This window comes from Notolabrus celidotus, chromosome 15, assembly GCF_009762535.1.
Source record: "Notolabrus celidotus isolate fNotCel1 chromosome 15, fNotCel1.pri, whole genome shotgun sequence".
Classification (NCBI taxonomy): domain Eukaryota; kingdom Metazoa; phylum Chordata; class Actinopteri; order Labriformes; family Labridae; genus Notolabrus; species Notolabrus celidotus.
Window position 1 is genome coordinate 13,641,025 of NC_048286.1, and position 16,361 is coordinate 13,657,385.

At 38.0% G+C, this 16,361-nt stretch overlaps 2 protein-coding genes across 3 annotated transcripts in view; one reads left to right on the forward strand and one right to left on the reverse strand.

Annotated features, from left to right (window-relative positions):
- The window catches only part of LOC117826205 (corticotropin-releasing factor receptor 2), a 62,049-nt gene extending 54,429 nt beyond the window's left edge, over positions 1-7,620 (forward strand). For both annotated transcript variants that reach the window (XM_034702107.1, XM_034702106.1), the window contains 3 exons: positions 1,022-1,157; positions 1,667-1,708; positions 3,712-7,620. In XM_034702107.1, the coding sequence (XP_034557998.1) occupies positions 1,022-1,157; positions 1,667-1,708; positions 3,712-3,852 (319 nt within the window). In that variant the 3' untranslated portion in view covers positions 3,853-7,620. The remainder of the gene's footprint in view (positions 1-1,021; positions 1,158-1,666; positions 1,709-3,711) is intronic.
- Positions 7,621-14,142: 6,522 nt separating this feature from the next.
- On the reverse strand, positions 14,143-15,990 carry myl13 (myosin, light chain 13). Its single transcript, XM_034703350.1, has 5 exons — positions 15,957-15,990; positions 15,444-15,471; positions 14,918-15,067; positions 14,589-14,762; positions 14,143-14,499 (listed from the first exon to the last, which is right to left on the reverse strand). The coding sequence occupies exons 3-5, from the start codon at positions 15,018-15,020 to the stop codon at positions 14,393-14,395; spliced, it is 384 nt and encodes a 127-aa protein (XP_034559241.1). The 5' UTR covers positions 15,021-15,067; positions 15,444-15,471; positions 15,957-15,990; the 3' UTR covers positions 14,143-14,392.
- Between the last annotated feature and the right edge of the window lie 371 nt (positions 15,991-16,361).

Below are 16,361 nucleotides of genomic sequence, written 5' to 3' on the forward strand. Positions count from 1 at the left end.
TTAAAAGCAGGTGAAGGTGTGGTTAAGAGTGTCCATGAGAGAGTTCCTGAGGGCTGATTTTGAGATGAAGTGGACCATTTTTAAAGTTTTCTGTAAATTGTTCCAGACTGTGGGCACAGCACAGACTGAAATGATGACTGACCGATGACTTTTCAGCAGGATCAGGTCGGCTGAACGTGTGTTGTAAGTGGAAGGTGCCAGTAGTAACAGGCTACATAGATACGGAGGTGACAGTCCAAGGAGAGTTTTGTATATGAGCATGTACCAGTGTATTTCACGGCGGGTGTGTAAGGATGGCCAGTTTACAGAGGAGCATAAAGTACAGTGGTGAGTTCTGAAATGGGCATTTGTGGCGAAAGTATGGTAGAGTGATAGAGAGAGTCCAGCTTTTGCAGAGTAGATTTGGAGGAGGAACGGTAGATGGAGTCATCATAATCCAACATGGGAAGAACTGTCAAGGGGTGTTGGGATTTTCTTTGGTCTTGAAATGGCTCGCTTGGGACTACAGATTTGGGACCAAAAAGCCAATTTCTTAAGAATATGTCACCTTGAATTCTGAACTTAAACTGTATTTTAATATTGGGTTCCGAAAATCTTTCGATAAACATTTTAATTCATTAAAAACACAACTCCAAAAGTCAGTTATAGACCACTTCACTTCCTGAAAACCTCCAAACGACAGTAAAAGTATTACACATCAAGATAATGTGAAATAACTGTATATATTTAATTTTAATATCTGACTTTTAGATGTTGCATATTAGCCTCTTCAAAAACTGAGTCTTTATGAACCCATTATCAAACTTCAATCTCTTAAGAGACAAAGTGTCATCTCTCTGCTGATGTGTTGATCTCTTCTGAAGTGAAACAGCCCTCTTTATCATGTATCTCTGTGTTTTTTTCTCTGTCCACCACTGACGCAAGATCATGCATTTTCCCAAATCAACTCGGACCGAATCCAAGCTCTTACTGTACTAATTTTATAAATGAGGCAGTTTATATTCTGTCCCTGTCTTCACAGGAAAGCTGTTAAAGCAACACTGGTCCTCTTACCCCTGCTGGGAATCACCTACATGCTTTTCTTCGTGAATCCGGGGGACGACGACATCTCACAAATTGTTTTCATCTATTTCAACTCCTTTTTACAGTCTTTTCAGGTAAGAAAGGTGATGTTGTGGGACACTGAGCTCACACACAAAAGAAGAAGTGAACCCTACTGATCCCTGAATGTTTGATCGCACTGACTTAAGAACTCTTTGGGGATGACTTTTTATGTAACAAGCCTTTTTTATGGGAGGACAATTGGAAGTAACACCTGGCTTTGTTCACACATTATGGCTCTCCTGCCTCTTGTTGGAGCCCTCATGCTAGCATTAAGACAGATATGAAGACCTTCTATTTTTCTCTGTAGCTATCTTTTATTCTTCAATTTCTGATTAAGAATATGAAACTAACTGAGAGGAGATGGTGATTATGAGCCTAGCTCCTTTTCAAACAAGAATTACACAAGACAAAATTTACTCCAAAAATATGTTTCTTAATTTATTTTCATTGTTATTTCTTTCATAACCACAGTGTCTGAATTCTCCTATGTCTAATTAAAGTGCCATCACACTCCAAATCTGCGTTACAGCCTGATCTAACAGGAATGTGTCTTGTTCTGCAGGGCTTCTTTGTGTCAGTGTTCTACTGCTTTCTAAATGGAGAGGTGAGTCACAAGAGCTCTGCAAAACAGTGTCAGCATTTATGAATTTCATTAAGTTGTCATGTTTTTCTTGATGTATGAGCTTAATAAAGACCCAATGAATTTTCTCGATTAGTTTAGTCATGTTTTTGTAACTAACTGCCCCCCTTAGTTACAAAACGTTGCCAAGTTCTAGCAGGGGTCGTATCAGTTAGTTTCATGAAGACTAAGTACCGGAAGACGTTATGTTCCATTGGTGAGGGAAACTCTGGCATTTTGTTGTTGACCAAAATCTATGTTTTCTGAGCTCTGTCATTTTCATCTAATTAACATGAAGGCAAATTGCCTGAATTCCAGTTGTTAAAAGGTGGTTAATGTGCTTTGATTACACATTTGTCAGTAATTGTGAAAAATGAAGGACCCTCATACTGCACTCTCGCAACCCTCAAATTATTGAAACTTGGGGATGGAGAGGCGCTTAATTTGATGAGGGATTGTGATGTGAGTCACCACTCTGGTACAGTTAGTTAATTTATTTGTCCAAGATTATCATTGCAAAAAGATTGTGTTTTGTAACCTTAATAGGATGACATTTTGGACATTTTAAAGTCTTGAATAAGATTTTTCTTATTATGATCTTGTTTTCCTACACTGGTAAAAACAGTGTATATAAAGGGCGATGAAATGCCATTTGGGGTGTTGAGATTAAGCGTCTCACTGTAGGCAGAAAAGCAGGACAGGGAGTAGTTAGTGTCTCTCTGTCCAAAAGCAATTCACACATTTGATGTTTGATCCAAAATAAACAAACCAGAGGGCGCTCAGAGTGCACAGATTCCACCAGCTAATGACAAAGTTGTTTTTAATCAAACACTGACAAATCTGGAAAGGCAACAAGGATATTTGTTTGGATATATTTTCAAAATTTTCAAAATTATAACAAAATGTGGTCGGACCAAGCTCAAGCATCATCATCTGCATCTCAGCTGTGCATTTATCCTGTACTACAGAGTATTAGGGCTGCATTATAAAATAAATTAATGATAAAAAGCTATAATTTTAGACTATGGCGTAAACCTGTGAGGAGTTTCTTGTCAAGTAATACTCTAGTACTCCAGTGTAGGTTTAATAAAAAAACATAATACTGATTATTTCAGTGCATCAGCACCTCATCATCATAAGCATCAAGATTCTTCACAGATTGTGCAAGAAACAGAGTCCATTCTGAAGGCAAGCGAAAAAGGCAGACTGTGCACACTCTTGCACCAGTGTTTGTCCTTTGATGTTGTCCATCAGTTTAATGCAGGCGGCTGGCTGCTCCTCTGATATTCCCTTATATCTTACTCTACATAAAGATTAATTTAATTGCCTTTACAACTTTTTCCATACAAAATTACAAGATTAATCTTGCAAGATTACAATTTTTATCCAATAAATTTAGGATTATAATCTTGTTAGTTTACTGCCCTGCTTTCATGAGACTATGACTTTTTCTTATACTGTTATGAATTTAGTATTTAACTCTAATACATTTACATCTTTAATGCTGTCAATTTAAAACTATTCTTGTAAATGTATGACTTTTTTTCTGTAAATCTATTAATTTATTCTCAAAAAATGTACAACTTCAATCCCATTAATTGACAACTTTATTCCCATAATATTACGGCTTTATTCTCATAATTCCATTACTCTTTTTTCAAAATCTCAGTTTTTGTTCTTTATGTGGCTTTAATCCTCTGATGTAAGTTTGTACTCCTGTAGTTTTCCTGAGGTAATAAGTATCAACTGCAATGCTGTGCACAGAGTTTTAGACGTGCTTTCATTTCCATGCTAAGCCTAAATGGAAAGAAAGACCCCTTGGTTGTCTAGCTGTTGAAATAGTTTGATGGGATTAGCAAATGTAATGAAATTGTCATTCCTTTGATGAAAAAAAAGAGTGTTTAGTGTCAGGTTGCAATATTTTTCTTTATGGTTAGACAAAATGTGTTATAAAATGTACAATAAGGTATTGAATCTGTTTATTTTAGGTACGTTCTGCGGTGAGGAAACGGTGGCACCGCTGGCAGGATAACCACGCTCTTCGAGTGCGAGTGGCCCGAGCCATGTCCATCCCCACGTCACCAACCAGGATCAGCTTCCACAGCATCAAACAGACTACTGCTGTGTGACCAGAGGAATGAGTGCATAATACTCACTACAACATCTATGAGAACAGACTTTTTGTTCTGTTTGTTTTACAGAAGAGACTCATTCCTCAAACAATACCACAATGTGTCTGAAGTGAGCAAAGACAAGGGGACATGTCTGTTGTCTTGTGGGAATCATAGCATCTTAAACTACTCCTTTAAACTGCACACGACGTATGATTGAAAACAGTATGATTCTTGAAAGCATTATCGCCTCAAAAATACGGTACATGAGTCGCAAAAGGTTTGAAGTTCTCTGGAGATAAGAGTATCATAAATATGGCTTCATCATCAAACCGTCAAAATAAGTCTTATTGTCTGATCTCACTGTGTTATCGCTGTCATCTTACTGCATGGTGTAAGATTATCCTGCAGGATTTGCTGCAGGACACTTAAACAACGCACACACTTGTAAGCATCTGCTCCATTCTGACATAGCGGGTGGGTGATTAGGAATACTTGAAGTATAATTAGACACATTGACCACAATGCACTTAAAATATTGAAAGGCCATGTGTGTGTGTAGTGAAAATTGAAATGCAGAAATGCTCTTGGACTTATCTTCTCTTTGGCTTCAACAGCTGCTTTTGACAGCAATGAAAGAGGCTTAAGGGCAGAGGAGAGTTCAACTAAATTAAATATCAGAAACTAGACAGCTTGAAAAATATAAAATCCAAAAAATGCTCTGCTTTCTTTTGCTATAAGGGATGAAAATTGAATTAATGTGAAGTGGGCTATTGTTGTCCACCCCACAACCTGCAGTGACACATTTAGGTCAATATGAAATAAAGATTTTTTTATACAAACAAGCCATTCAAGTGGAGCCTTTCACTGGAGTCCTCAGATAAGTCTGAGTTTTCTCCTTGAACTCTGTGGTCTTTTATACAAAAGTTTAATTTTTGTCTCATAATGTTCAGTTGTAAACATTGTTTGAATACTTGTGCACAAACAGAGCTTCCTCTCTGGTCCAGGTAAATTATTTTCTGCTTTCTTTTTGTTGGGTTCATCTTTGTCTCCTCAGAGATGAAGGGTGTGAAGATTCCAAGCATTTTCAAATGTGTTTGAGCTCCCTGAGGCAGGTATATGAGCAGACCGGAATTAAAGGCGGGAGGTGCATTTGTTTCATTTCTTTCATGTTTGGTAAGCGCAGGCGCAGTGGCACTTAATCAAATGATTTTGGCTTTATGGAATTCCTGTCTGTTAATGAGTATCACAACTAAGCTGCTGGTTCAAGGGAAAGGAAGCTTGTTGAGTGGGCAGCAATTTGCTCTGATGCCAACTCTTTCATCTGCTCAGGCTGCTTACACAATAATGGGACCAACAACCATCAATCTGCAATCTCAAACCCAAAAGTGCTCGTCTTTTCTGCAAAAGTGTAGAAGGATAATAATGATATAGGATTACAAAGAACAGTCTGAATTCAGTGAAAAGCCTAATTTCTGATGCAGACGCTTCATTGTATGCCCCTACATTTGTAATATATCATCAGAAGAGTATTTCTGTTGGCCTGGTGGTATGGAAAAGCATATTTGAAGACTTGCCAAGCATTTGTGGAACTTAGCTTATTTCATCTCCATGGAGGGATAGAGGGGAAGGTTGATCACGCTTTCATTTCTGTCCATCATTTAGCTAGTAGCTGGTTAGCCTAACTTAACGTAAAAGCTGGAAACACAGAAACAGCTAGCTTGGCTCTGTCAGTTAGCTAGCAGCTTGTTAGTCTAGCTTAATGTAAAAGCTGAAAACACAGAAACAGCTAACTTGGCTCTGTCCAAAGAAGTCTCTGCGCTTTGCCTTGCAACAACCTGGAGACATAAAGCCACTGCTCCTGGACAATAAATACTTCCACACATAACCAACATTAACAAAGAGATGGATTCTTTTCACCTGGCTATTAAGTGTGTTTAATACAGTAAAAGTAAAACGTTGAAATGCAAGCTTTAAAGGTGCTGGTGGATGAATATTGTTACCCTTGACCCATGTTAGCTGTATCCCTTTTTTAAATGTTGCCATATTGAAAATGCCAACAAAACTTAACTTTCAGCTGACAGAAGAAGCAAAGAGGAGAATTGAGGCAGGCCTTGAGCCTCCTTGCTAACAGCTACAGTGTTCCCACCTGTCATTCAAGTCAGCCATGCCCTAATAGTGCAAAAAATCGTAAACAATTACATTTTTGACAGCTTTATTGAATAGGTGTGTATGGCTTCCGAGGCCTTTGGAACCAGCCTCCTGTGGACACTGGAAGAACTGCAGCTTTTTGTACTTCCACCTTGGCCTCATTTCTCAGGACCAAAGGATCCCCCATGGTTGAAATTTTACACAAATGGGGAAGTGGGAAAAACTGCTGTTCCTTGAGTGTCCACTTTAGACCAGCTGGAAAGCACAATAAATCCCATTAACACCCATGTTAAAATATTTATTTTACAGCTAAATTAAACAGCCTGGTTCAGAAATGGTTTTGGCCTTAAGTGATAATTCTTAAATTGTACACACTGTTCAGGGGGTGATTTTTTGTATAACTCGTACATTTTTAAGATTTTACGAGTGATGCATAGATTTGCTTCATTAGGGGCATGGCCGAGTTGAATTACTGGTAAGTGCAATGTAACTGTTTAAGAGGCTTACGGCTCACCTCAGCTCCACCTCTGTGTCTGTTTGTAGGTTGACCAGGAGTTACATTGAGTCAGCATTTCCAATATGGCGACTACCATCGATTGGCTTCAAAACACTGCTTCAGAAACAAATGAGAGACATCACTGAGACTACATCCATGTTTTATACAGTCTGTGGTTTAAACACTGACATGAATGAAGAGTTGCTCATAGGAGCTATAATGAACAGTCATGACAGTAGTATAGATCTTCTCCTCCAACTTTCATCAAGAGAAAACAAGTGTCTAACTTCATTCTGGTAAAATTATTTTTTTGCTTTGTTTATTTTTTAGCTAATCTTTTTTTTCTGCTGTTGTTGTTTATATTTCTGTTTCTGTTAACAGAAATAAAATTCACTGGATCTATTATGAAAATTGGATTTTTGAAAAACTTGAGACTATACTGAATTTCTGCGACCAAAATTGTTTGATTGTGATGTGTACTACATAAATATATGATCTCTCCTTGTTGTTATATGTACATATCATGTTTGTATTTTGTATTTTTTGGTACGTTATAAGACTTTTTTTTGTCAATGGCTGCTCTTCTGAACTTAAGCCATTATTTTAAGTGAATATCATCCAAAGTGGTTTTACTGTAAATATTCTATTGTGTTTTATACCTACAGTACATTTCTGTTAGCTGCATTACAGCTTCTACTGCCGTAACACAGAGCCCGTGCCCATGACCTCATCATGTTAAGTAAAGATAAAGCAAACATAATATAGTGGATGTGAAATATTTTCATACAGAAAAAAGAAAAGAGATCATTTATTCCAACTCGCCAAAGAGATAAACCATGTTTACCAGCATCCAGGATTCTTATTGTCTTCATCTTTATTTCATTGCCACTGCAATTTGTACATGGTTGAAAACATTAAGAGCAGTGTGAAGTCAAATTTGTTCATTATCACTGTACCTGGATACACCTGACCAACTCAAACCACCTATGTTGCCTTACAGATTAAAGGAATTGCATCTTTGTGCGAAAAGGAAGCTAATGTCACTGTAAATAAAGTTTCATTGTGCTATTAATATACATTTGTACATGCACATATGAATGGAAATATATCATTTGATTAAAAAAAATCATTTACTCATATATTGAGGCGTCTGGTATTTTTATGTTTTGGCTTCATTTTATACAAGGAAGCTTGTAAATAACATTGATCATTGTTGTGATAGAGTGTTAGATGCATTGTGTTTCTACAGTTACATGAGGCATTCTGACATTAGCATATTTCACTAATGGGATCTGATAAGATTATTCATTTTCTTTATCTCAGAGCACTGTGCAAAATAAATGTAGCAGTCTTGTAATGACTTAATCAAATAATGATCCTCATGATAGAGTTAACTAATGCAGCTTCACTGACACTGTGGCATGTAATTGTTTTATTTGTAAATATAGTTTCCAGTGATGCAAGTGAAGATGCCCTGGGAGAAAGTTATGTAATATGAATGTAGAGACATTTTTTCTTCATTTCAGACTGAGCTCGAGTGAAGTGGAGCAGAAACTGCTGCCTGAGCTCAGAGCCCTCAGGACTTCATGAGTTATAGAGCCCCAAACAATTAACCAAGGGTCTGATGCAGCCTAATAAAGCCTTGTTGTGACAATTAATGCTTTTGAAGTCTGATAACATTATGAAAGGCAGACCCTGGATGTGATTCTATGGAGTGTACCAATGCCGGAGGCAAGCAGCACGTCTGCACTTAATTGTGGTGGTTTGCCTTGAGCTCTTTGAATCTAATAAACTGCATTTCACCAGTCATTACCTCAGGAATAAATGACTGGCATGACAGCTTGAGGCTCCCGCCACAGTCATAATGATGCCTTCATTGTCATTTTCATGTATAATGCTATGATAGCGTGTTTCCTGTTGCACTATCCATCATTTTGTAAACAGAAAAACACAAGAAGCTTATTGATGAGGTAATGTCTCATATAAGGTAATCATATAAGGTGAAATTGCTTTTATAAAGGACAATCTCTTCCAGAATGAAGATCCTTATGCCATCCATTCATAAGTGCTCTGTTGATTTAACACTTTAAGATCTGTGTAATTCTATTGGGAGCACTTAGCCAGTGAAAATATTTAATGTTCCTCTTGAGGAGCTTTATCAAGTGTGACGAAACATGCTTTTACATATGAAACCATAAATTATCTTGTACTTAGCACGTGATACTTGTGCTACGATCACAATTGAACTTTAAATGTGATTTTATTAATTTTATCATAATACTACAAATCTGGTAGCTTATGTGGCACAGCATAAACATATTACTGTTGAATTGATTCAGTGAATAACATGAGGTTCTTGCTAGTCAGCTGATCATGGACTGTGTTACTGAAGTATTGATAAGATAGAAGCGATAGTAGGCGATTTGCAGTCTGTTAAATAAAGCAAAAAGGATGCTAACATGCTGAATAACATCATGATGCCAAATATTGAGAATAATGATGCTGAAGCATAAGGTGAAGAACAGGACTGCCTACAGAAGCTCCATTAATGCTGTAAAGTAGCCTATTGAGCTGAACGTAAGCTTCCTCTGTAATGTGCCTCAGCCTCAGCTAATTTTAGCTTTGGTAGGCAGCGGCTGTTTGTTGTTTTCAGTCAAAAAAACTGAAAAGTCAGCTACTTCTGTCAATTTTTCTTTGGCTAAAAGTGTAGGGAGTTGTCTGTAGCTGTTATATAGTAGCCTAATGTGAGAAATATGCCTTACAGCTGAATTAAATCCACAGATGCTTCTTGTGGTAAACATTTTTTACATTTTGAATGTTTGCTTTTGTTATTTTGTTATTTTGTAATTTTTGATACATTTTATGAAACACATTATTCTAGTGAATGATTAGCATAAGAAAAGGAACAGACTACCGTTACTCATATCTCCATCCAATTAAACATTTGCTGAAGATCTACGCATAGCAGAATCACAGACTTCTATATTTTTGTGAGTGTTGTTCAACATTTAACAAATACGCTCATTTGCTCAAATGTGGATGACGCATTGACCCCCCTCAGCACCTAAGTGGGAAAATGACTGTGCAAGAATGGATCATTTCTTTCATCTGAATAAGAACAAATAAAATGATATAAAGATCTGAAATCTTTACTTGCCAGTCGGCACAGTTTTTCACACAAGTGAGAGGCTTTTAAGGAGAAAACGTAGTGTATGAGGAAGCTCTCTTGTACATTGTTCTCATAACATTATCTCTGTAAGGTTGATCATTGTTCTGACAAAACCAACACCTCTTTTCAACCAGTACAAGTACAGTACAAGCTGTCCTGCAAGCTCAACATACTGCATTTGCCTCTATGCACAGCTCGCTGAGAGCTGAGAGTGCAGGAACAGTCTCAAAAGTTTAAAGTAACCTGAAGAGAATGCTTGCTAAAGTTTTGCAAGATATTTTTCCTCAATGTCCCTGTGCATTTTAGCTGTATATTTTGGGTCAATTTTTTCTCTTCTAAGAAAACTATTTTTTATATTATTCCAAATGAGTTAGCCTTTTCTATTAATGCATCCTCTACCATCAGTTTATGAATGTGTTTTGAATAGGTAAATGTGACATGCAATGTTCGCTTTGAGTGGTCAGGGGACAAAGAAAGTGCTATATAAACTGTTTACCCTTTACCATTTACATTGATATTCTTTCTAGAAATGTAATGCATTGTGTCTGTGTCAATAAAGCTCAAAGTCAGGGGACTGCCAATAGAATGACATACTGTAGCTCAAATTTTTGGCTATTAAAGTGCGACTGACTGTACAGTCATGGCCAAAAGTTTTGAGAATGACACAACTATTAATTTTCACAAAGTCTGCTGTTTCAGTTTTTATAATGGTAATTTGCATATACTCCAGAATGTTATGAGGAGTGATCAGCTCAACTGCAATTCATTGCAAAGTCCCTCTTTGCCTTGAAAATGAACTTTATCACCAAGAACACATTTCCACTGCATTTCAGCCCTGCCACAAAAGGACCAGCTAACATCATTTCAATGACACACAGGTGTCACACACATTAACACAGGTGTGGGTGTTGATGAGGACAAGGCTGGCGATCAATCTGTCATGATTGAGTGACTGGACACTTAAAAGGAAGATGGTGCATGACACCATTGTTCCTCATCTGTTAGCCATGGTTACCTGCAAGGAAACACGTGCAGCCATCATTGCATTGCACAAAAAGGGCCTAACAGGGAAGTTTATAGCAGCGAGTAAGATTGCACCTCAGTCAACCGTCTATCCAATTATCAAGAACTTCAAGGAGAGAGGTTCAATTGTTGCCAAACAGGCTCCAGGGCGCCCAAGAAAGTCCAGCAAGCGCCAGGACCGTCTCCTGAAGGTGTTACAGCTGCGGGATCGGGCCACCACCAGTGCAGAGCTTGCTCAGGAATGGCAGCAGGCAGGTGTGAGTGCATCTGCACGCACAGTGAGGCGAAGACTTTTGGAGGAAGGCCTGGTGTCAAGGAGGGCAGCAAAGAAGCCACTTCTCTCCAGTAAAAACATCAGGGACAGACTGATATTCTGCAGAAGGTACAGGGACTGGACTGCTGAGGACTGGGGTAAAGTCCTTTTCTCTGATGAATCCCCTTTCCCATTGTTTGGGGCATCTGGAGGAAGGCTTGTTCGGAGAAGACGAGGTGAGCGCTACCATCGGTCCTGTCTCTTGCCAACAGTGAAGCATCCTGAGACCATTCATGTGTGGGGTTGCTTTTCGGTCAAGGGAGTGGGCTCTCTCACAATCTTGCCTAAAAACACAGCCATGAATAAAGAATGGTACCAGAACGTCCTCCAAGAGCAACTTCTCCCAACCATCCAAGGGCAGTTTGGTGATGAAGAATGCCTTTTCCAGCATGATGGAGCACCTTGCCATAAAGCAAAAGTCATAACAAAATGGCTCGGGGAACAAAACATTAAGATTTTGGGCCCTTGGCCAGGAAACTCCCCAGATCTTAATCCCATTGAGGACTTGTGGTCAATCCTTAAGAGGCGGGTGGACAATCAAAAACCCACAAATTCTGACAAACTCCAAGCATTGATTATGCAAGAATGGACTGCCATCAGTCAGGATTTGGTCCAGAAGTTGATTGACAGCAAGAAGGGTCAACACTGCAAATATTGACTTATTGCATGAATTCTGTGTAATTCTCAATAAAAGCTTTTAATACTTATGAAATGCTTCTAATTGTATTTCATTATACCATAGAAACATCTGACAAAAACACCTAAAAACCCTGAAGCAGCAGACTTTGTGAAAATGTAATATTTGTGTCATTCTCAAAACTTTTGGCCATGACTGTATACACCTGTCTGATTTATCAAATGAAGCTGGTCCAATCAAAGACTTTAAATGAGAACTTCTCATTCAAGCATGATATTCCTCATAAGGCTGGCCCTGTGGAAGCTGATGTTGAGTACAGTTAAGTACAGCATTGCTTCTTACCTGGAATCAAATTAAGGAAATGATTCCATTATGATACACCAGGTTCACTAAATGACTTTGGATGTGCAGTTGACTCAGAATATCCCAGCAAATATAAACTGGTGCCGTCCTTGAGGTCCAGGGGAAAATTGGCTGTGCGCAAATAATGGCTAAATATATACTGACACTCGGGCTGGAAGAAGAGGGCTGACAGACAAAGATAATGTAGGGGGATGAAGGTCAGCAGAGCAGCAGAGAAGGGGTGGTGCTTTTAAAAGATATTTGATGGGAACGTGAAGGTCATGTTAATGTTGAAATTAGAATAATTAAGATGGATTTGTTTTCAGATTAGATTATTTCCCATGAGCTGATGGGTAAGTCATTAGTCTACAATCTTATGGTGTGAAGCCAAACTCTGTTATCACATATTGAAGCTTCATTGAAGAGCTGAAACAAGCTAATATGATACTGTTATTTGAATTAAATGCCTTTTATCAACTTCAGGTTATGGCAAGTAAACAAGGGAACTGTTGTAATACTATTGTGCTTGCTAACAGCTTAAAAGAGCTTATCAGCCCTTTAAACACCATTGTGGTTAGCTAACCTAAGTTAGCAAAGTGGTCCGCTATCATGAGGGGTCAAACTTAGTTAGCTCCAAAAAGTTCAAGCCACAGTGTTAGATTATAAAATATCAGGAAATTGTCTTTCTCGAAACGTCTTCAAGAAATTCTACCAAGTCCAGTTGAGTTGCCCTTTCTGCCTAAGCTTTAAATTACAATGACCTGGATGACTGAGAACCTTCACAGACTGCCAGAGGGTTGTTTTTCCTTTTCTACCTAATTGACAAAGTGGGTCTGTAAGAAAAACAAAATGATGGAGAGGTTATTCAAAGATCAGAATGAAGTGAAGAGTTTCAGCAGCAAAAATCTTCTCAAAGTATTTTTCTGAGGCTGATAATGAGGCTTTAATTAAAGCGTTGAATGATGCATATTCTTTAGCAATGTGAATAAAATATTAGACATTGAAGAAATAATATGAACATGTGAATTCAAATATTGAGTTTTGAAGCATTTATCTGCTGGATGGGTTGCAGTAGGTGGATTTAGAGATAAATTATGCTCTAATTTGTGTGTTCTATACAGAACCAGAGCTTTGCATTGTGGGATACAAAAACCTGAATACATGAAACCTTTCCACCCCTTTAGTATTTACTGAATCACTTAAATGAAACTGAGGGAGACATTACTTGGGCAACAGCTCACTCTGCTGGCGTAAGGAGGGAATTACTACTACAGACATGTCTGATTATGATTCTAATATGTACTCTTGTCTTAGAATATGGAATTTAAATCTGCAGACAAAACAAATACACATATGTCAAAATAATCAATCTGTAGATGGGATATATGGGGGCTTACACTCTAAAATCATATAACTGGGATTATGATTGATTGCTTTGTCTCAGGTCACAATACTTCACTTTTTCAGCTAGATGAAAGAAAATAGAAATCTAGAGAAAATAACAAAGCATATCTGTTAAATGTGGGGTTTATATGTAATTAAAGGCATCTAGTCGTAATTTAAATCTGTAATATACTTAATCTTTTCTTAAATTACATTATTTCTAATATGTAAGTACCTCATGTCATGATCAAGGTGGTGTCCGAGAGAAACAAAAATAAATAAGTTTCTTTAACTCATCCAGTGCTTGTATCATTTATTTTGTGTATTTTTTTTTAAACAGGACAAAAAAATAACAGCACAGTGTTGTAACTAGACTGTTGTGATTCCTTTTTAACCATGACATGTTTGACTACAAACATCCTGCAGTCAGCTTCACAACTGTTCAACTATAATATACAGAGGCAGACCAAATTAACCTTTTTGGACCAGCACAATATTGTCTATTGTTCGCATAGTGGATGAGTTCATTTTCACATAGTATTACCTCACAGTTGGTAGCACAATTAAGGCGCATAGTGGAAGTTTTTTTAAATATATTTTTTGTACATTTTAGATTTAACCTACTGTAGACAACCCGCACAAACAGCTTCTTCTAGTGAAAATTAGATTTGTTTTCTGTTTAATACGGTGTGCTGCAAACTATCTCCTCTTTGACGTAAACCACAGCTAAAGAGAACTGATTTGAGAAAGATAACCTGATTAGATTAATTCATTTATTCATCATGATCTGCAATATGAATGGGGCAATGTCAAGTACAAGCACATCATCAACAAATGTGGTGTTAGAAAACACAGTGAAGTATTGATGTGTCAGTCTAGGTGCAGTGAAATGAGAAATATACAGGATGGGATTCACAGAAACATCTGATGATCTGCTGTGGTCAAGGCTTGAAGGTTCTGGTGAGGGACGAACACACTCATTACTGTATCATTAATTTTGTAATGCGGAGTAATGTAGCACCAGAATTACAATGAGGAACCCTTTTAAGAAGCCATGATGTATTTTACAAAAGCTTCATAATTAATGCATCCATTTGCATCCTCTTGGTTTTGCATGAGCTGCTCCACCTCATCCTCCCTCATCTTCTCACCTGCAGAGGGAAGAAATCAGGAGACTTGTCAGCTAAATCCTCACTGAGACAGCTTTATAAAATCCTCTTTAGAAGACTGCTCAACTCACCCAGTGTTGCCAGAACATGCCTGAGCTCAGCCCCCATCACTGTGCCGTTCCCCTCCTTATCAAAAACCCTGAGACCCTCCACAAAGTCCTCAAAGGTTCCACGGTCCTTGGCCTTGCAGATGTGTTGGTGGATAGGCAGAAACTGGTCAAAGTCGAGCATCTTGGTCTGCATATCTGAGGAAATAGTGCATGAAAGTGCTGATTTTACATGAGATAAGCTGGACAAACTTTGGTCAGGATTAGTGAGAGCGATCTTTGATTTAAAGTATGAACTAATGAGATGTGCACAGCAGGTAATTTAACACACTGATCGTGCAAAAAAAACCCACCTTCAGGCTTTGGCTTTCCAAGAACATGCATGATCTCTATGTTGGTAGGATTCTGGCCCAAGGCTCTAATCAGATCACCACACTGGGCATAAGTGATTTTCATCTCACTGGCTGGTGTCCTGTCAAACAGCTGGAAAGCATCTTTGAAGTCTATGGACAGACATAAACAAGTTATTCCTTTTAATTTGTATTCACCTCACATGCAGAAACCCTGAAGATAAGGCCTTGTAGATGCAGAAAGGCAATGCAAAATAAATCTATCTAAAAGAAAAGCCACAAAAAGGTCAAACCCTGAGGTACACCTCTCTACTTTGATTGACAAGTGCCTTCATCTTCTTAGAAATGGATCACATTAGATGGATATGTTTACTCTGTAATGATACCATACCCCTTAAACCACTGTTTCATCAGCTGTTGCTGAACTCATTCACTAATGGGGCACCCAATCCCGCAAACCATCCATCTCCCTGCTTAAAATAGCTAAGTGTCCATGCAACGCTCATGACAACCATAACAATAACCTTACCCTCAATCTGCTCCGGGGTGAATTCAAGCTGAAAAAGAGAAGAAGAGAAAAAGACAATGACATGATCACTTAGTGCCTTGTCCTGTTCACAAGGAATAAAAGCCAAATCTCTGTCAGCACCCCCATTACGTCTGTCAAACAGATCAGGTTATGGTCAGCATCTGTTCCAATCACAATGGCATTTTTTATAGAGACCTTGAGTCTGTCACGCTCTTCTTTCAGTCTGACTTTTGTTTGCTACTGTCAAATTCACTTGAGACTATTTTTAGATGCAATATGGGGATAAGAATATTCAAAACTACTGACACCACCAGGATGTTAAACACTCTTAAAGGGCTCAAGAATCAACTGAGGGAAAAAAAGAAAGAACATTATGTCCTCAAGAGTTTTCATTCTTAGGATTAAATAAATTGAATTGACTAAATCAAATATTGTGCGGCTTGTTTTAAAACCACATGTGAAGTAAGACATGAAGGTGCCCTAACACTTTCTTAGGGACTCTGCTGAACTTACCTTAATTTTTCTTAAAACTTTACATGACTGATTCAAAAACAAACATTTTTTTCAGTTATTAAAGCTGTTGAAAAGAGTTTTATCTGGTTTCGAAAAGGATCCAAATTCCTACTGATTTCTTTTATGAGCTACAAAAGACCACCAACATAAAGACTGACTATTTCTGTCTGCTTATTTTTAATGTCTGAAACTGCTAATGCGGGGAAGGCTGGCAAAATATACTTTTATTTTACATTTTTAAGGCAAAGGTCCTCGGGGGGTGTTATTTTCACTGGCAAAAGGCGGTGGGAAAATATATTTTTTAAACACTTTGACATGTACAGGACAAAATCAGCAAGGAAAAAATGTGCACCAATTTTTCCACGGGGGCGTGTCCAGACTCTTTTTTTTCTTTTTGCTTGGGTG

Bases quoted from the DNA above. Each gene is read 5' to 3' on its own strand.
- myl13 (XM_034703350.1), bottom strand. From the start codon at position 15,020: ATGAAAATCACTTATGCCCAGTGTGGTGATCTGATTAGAGCCTTGGGC. The intron at 14,763-14,917 runs GTGGGTTTTTTT...CTATTTCCTCAG, and splicing joins TGGAAAGCCAAAGCCTGAAG to ATATGCAGACCAAGATGCTC. The intron at 14,500-14,588 runs GTGAGTTGAGCA...TTCCCTCTGCAG, and splicing joins GCATGTTCTGGCAACACTGG to GTGAGAAGATGAGGGAGGAT.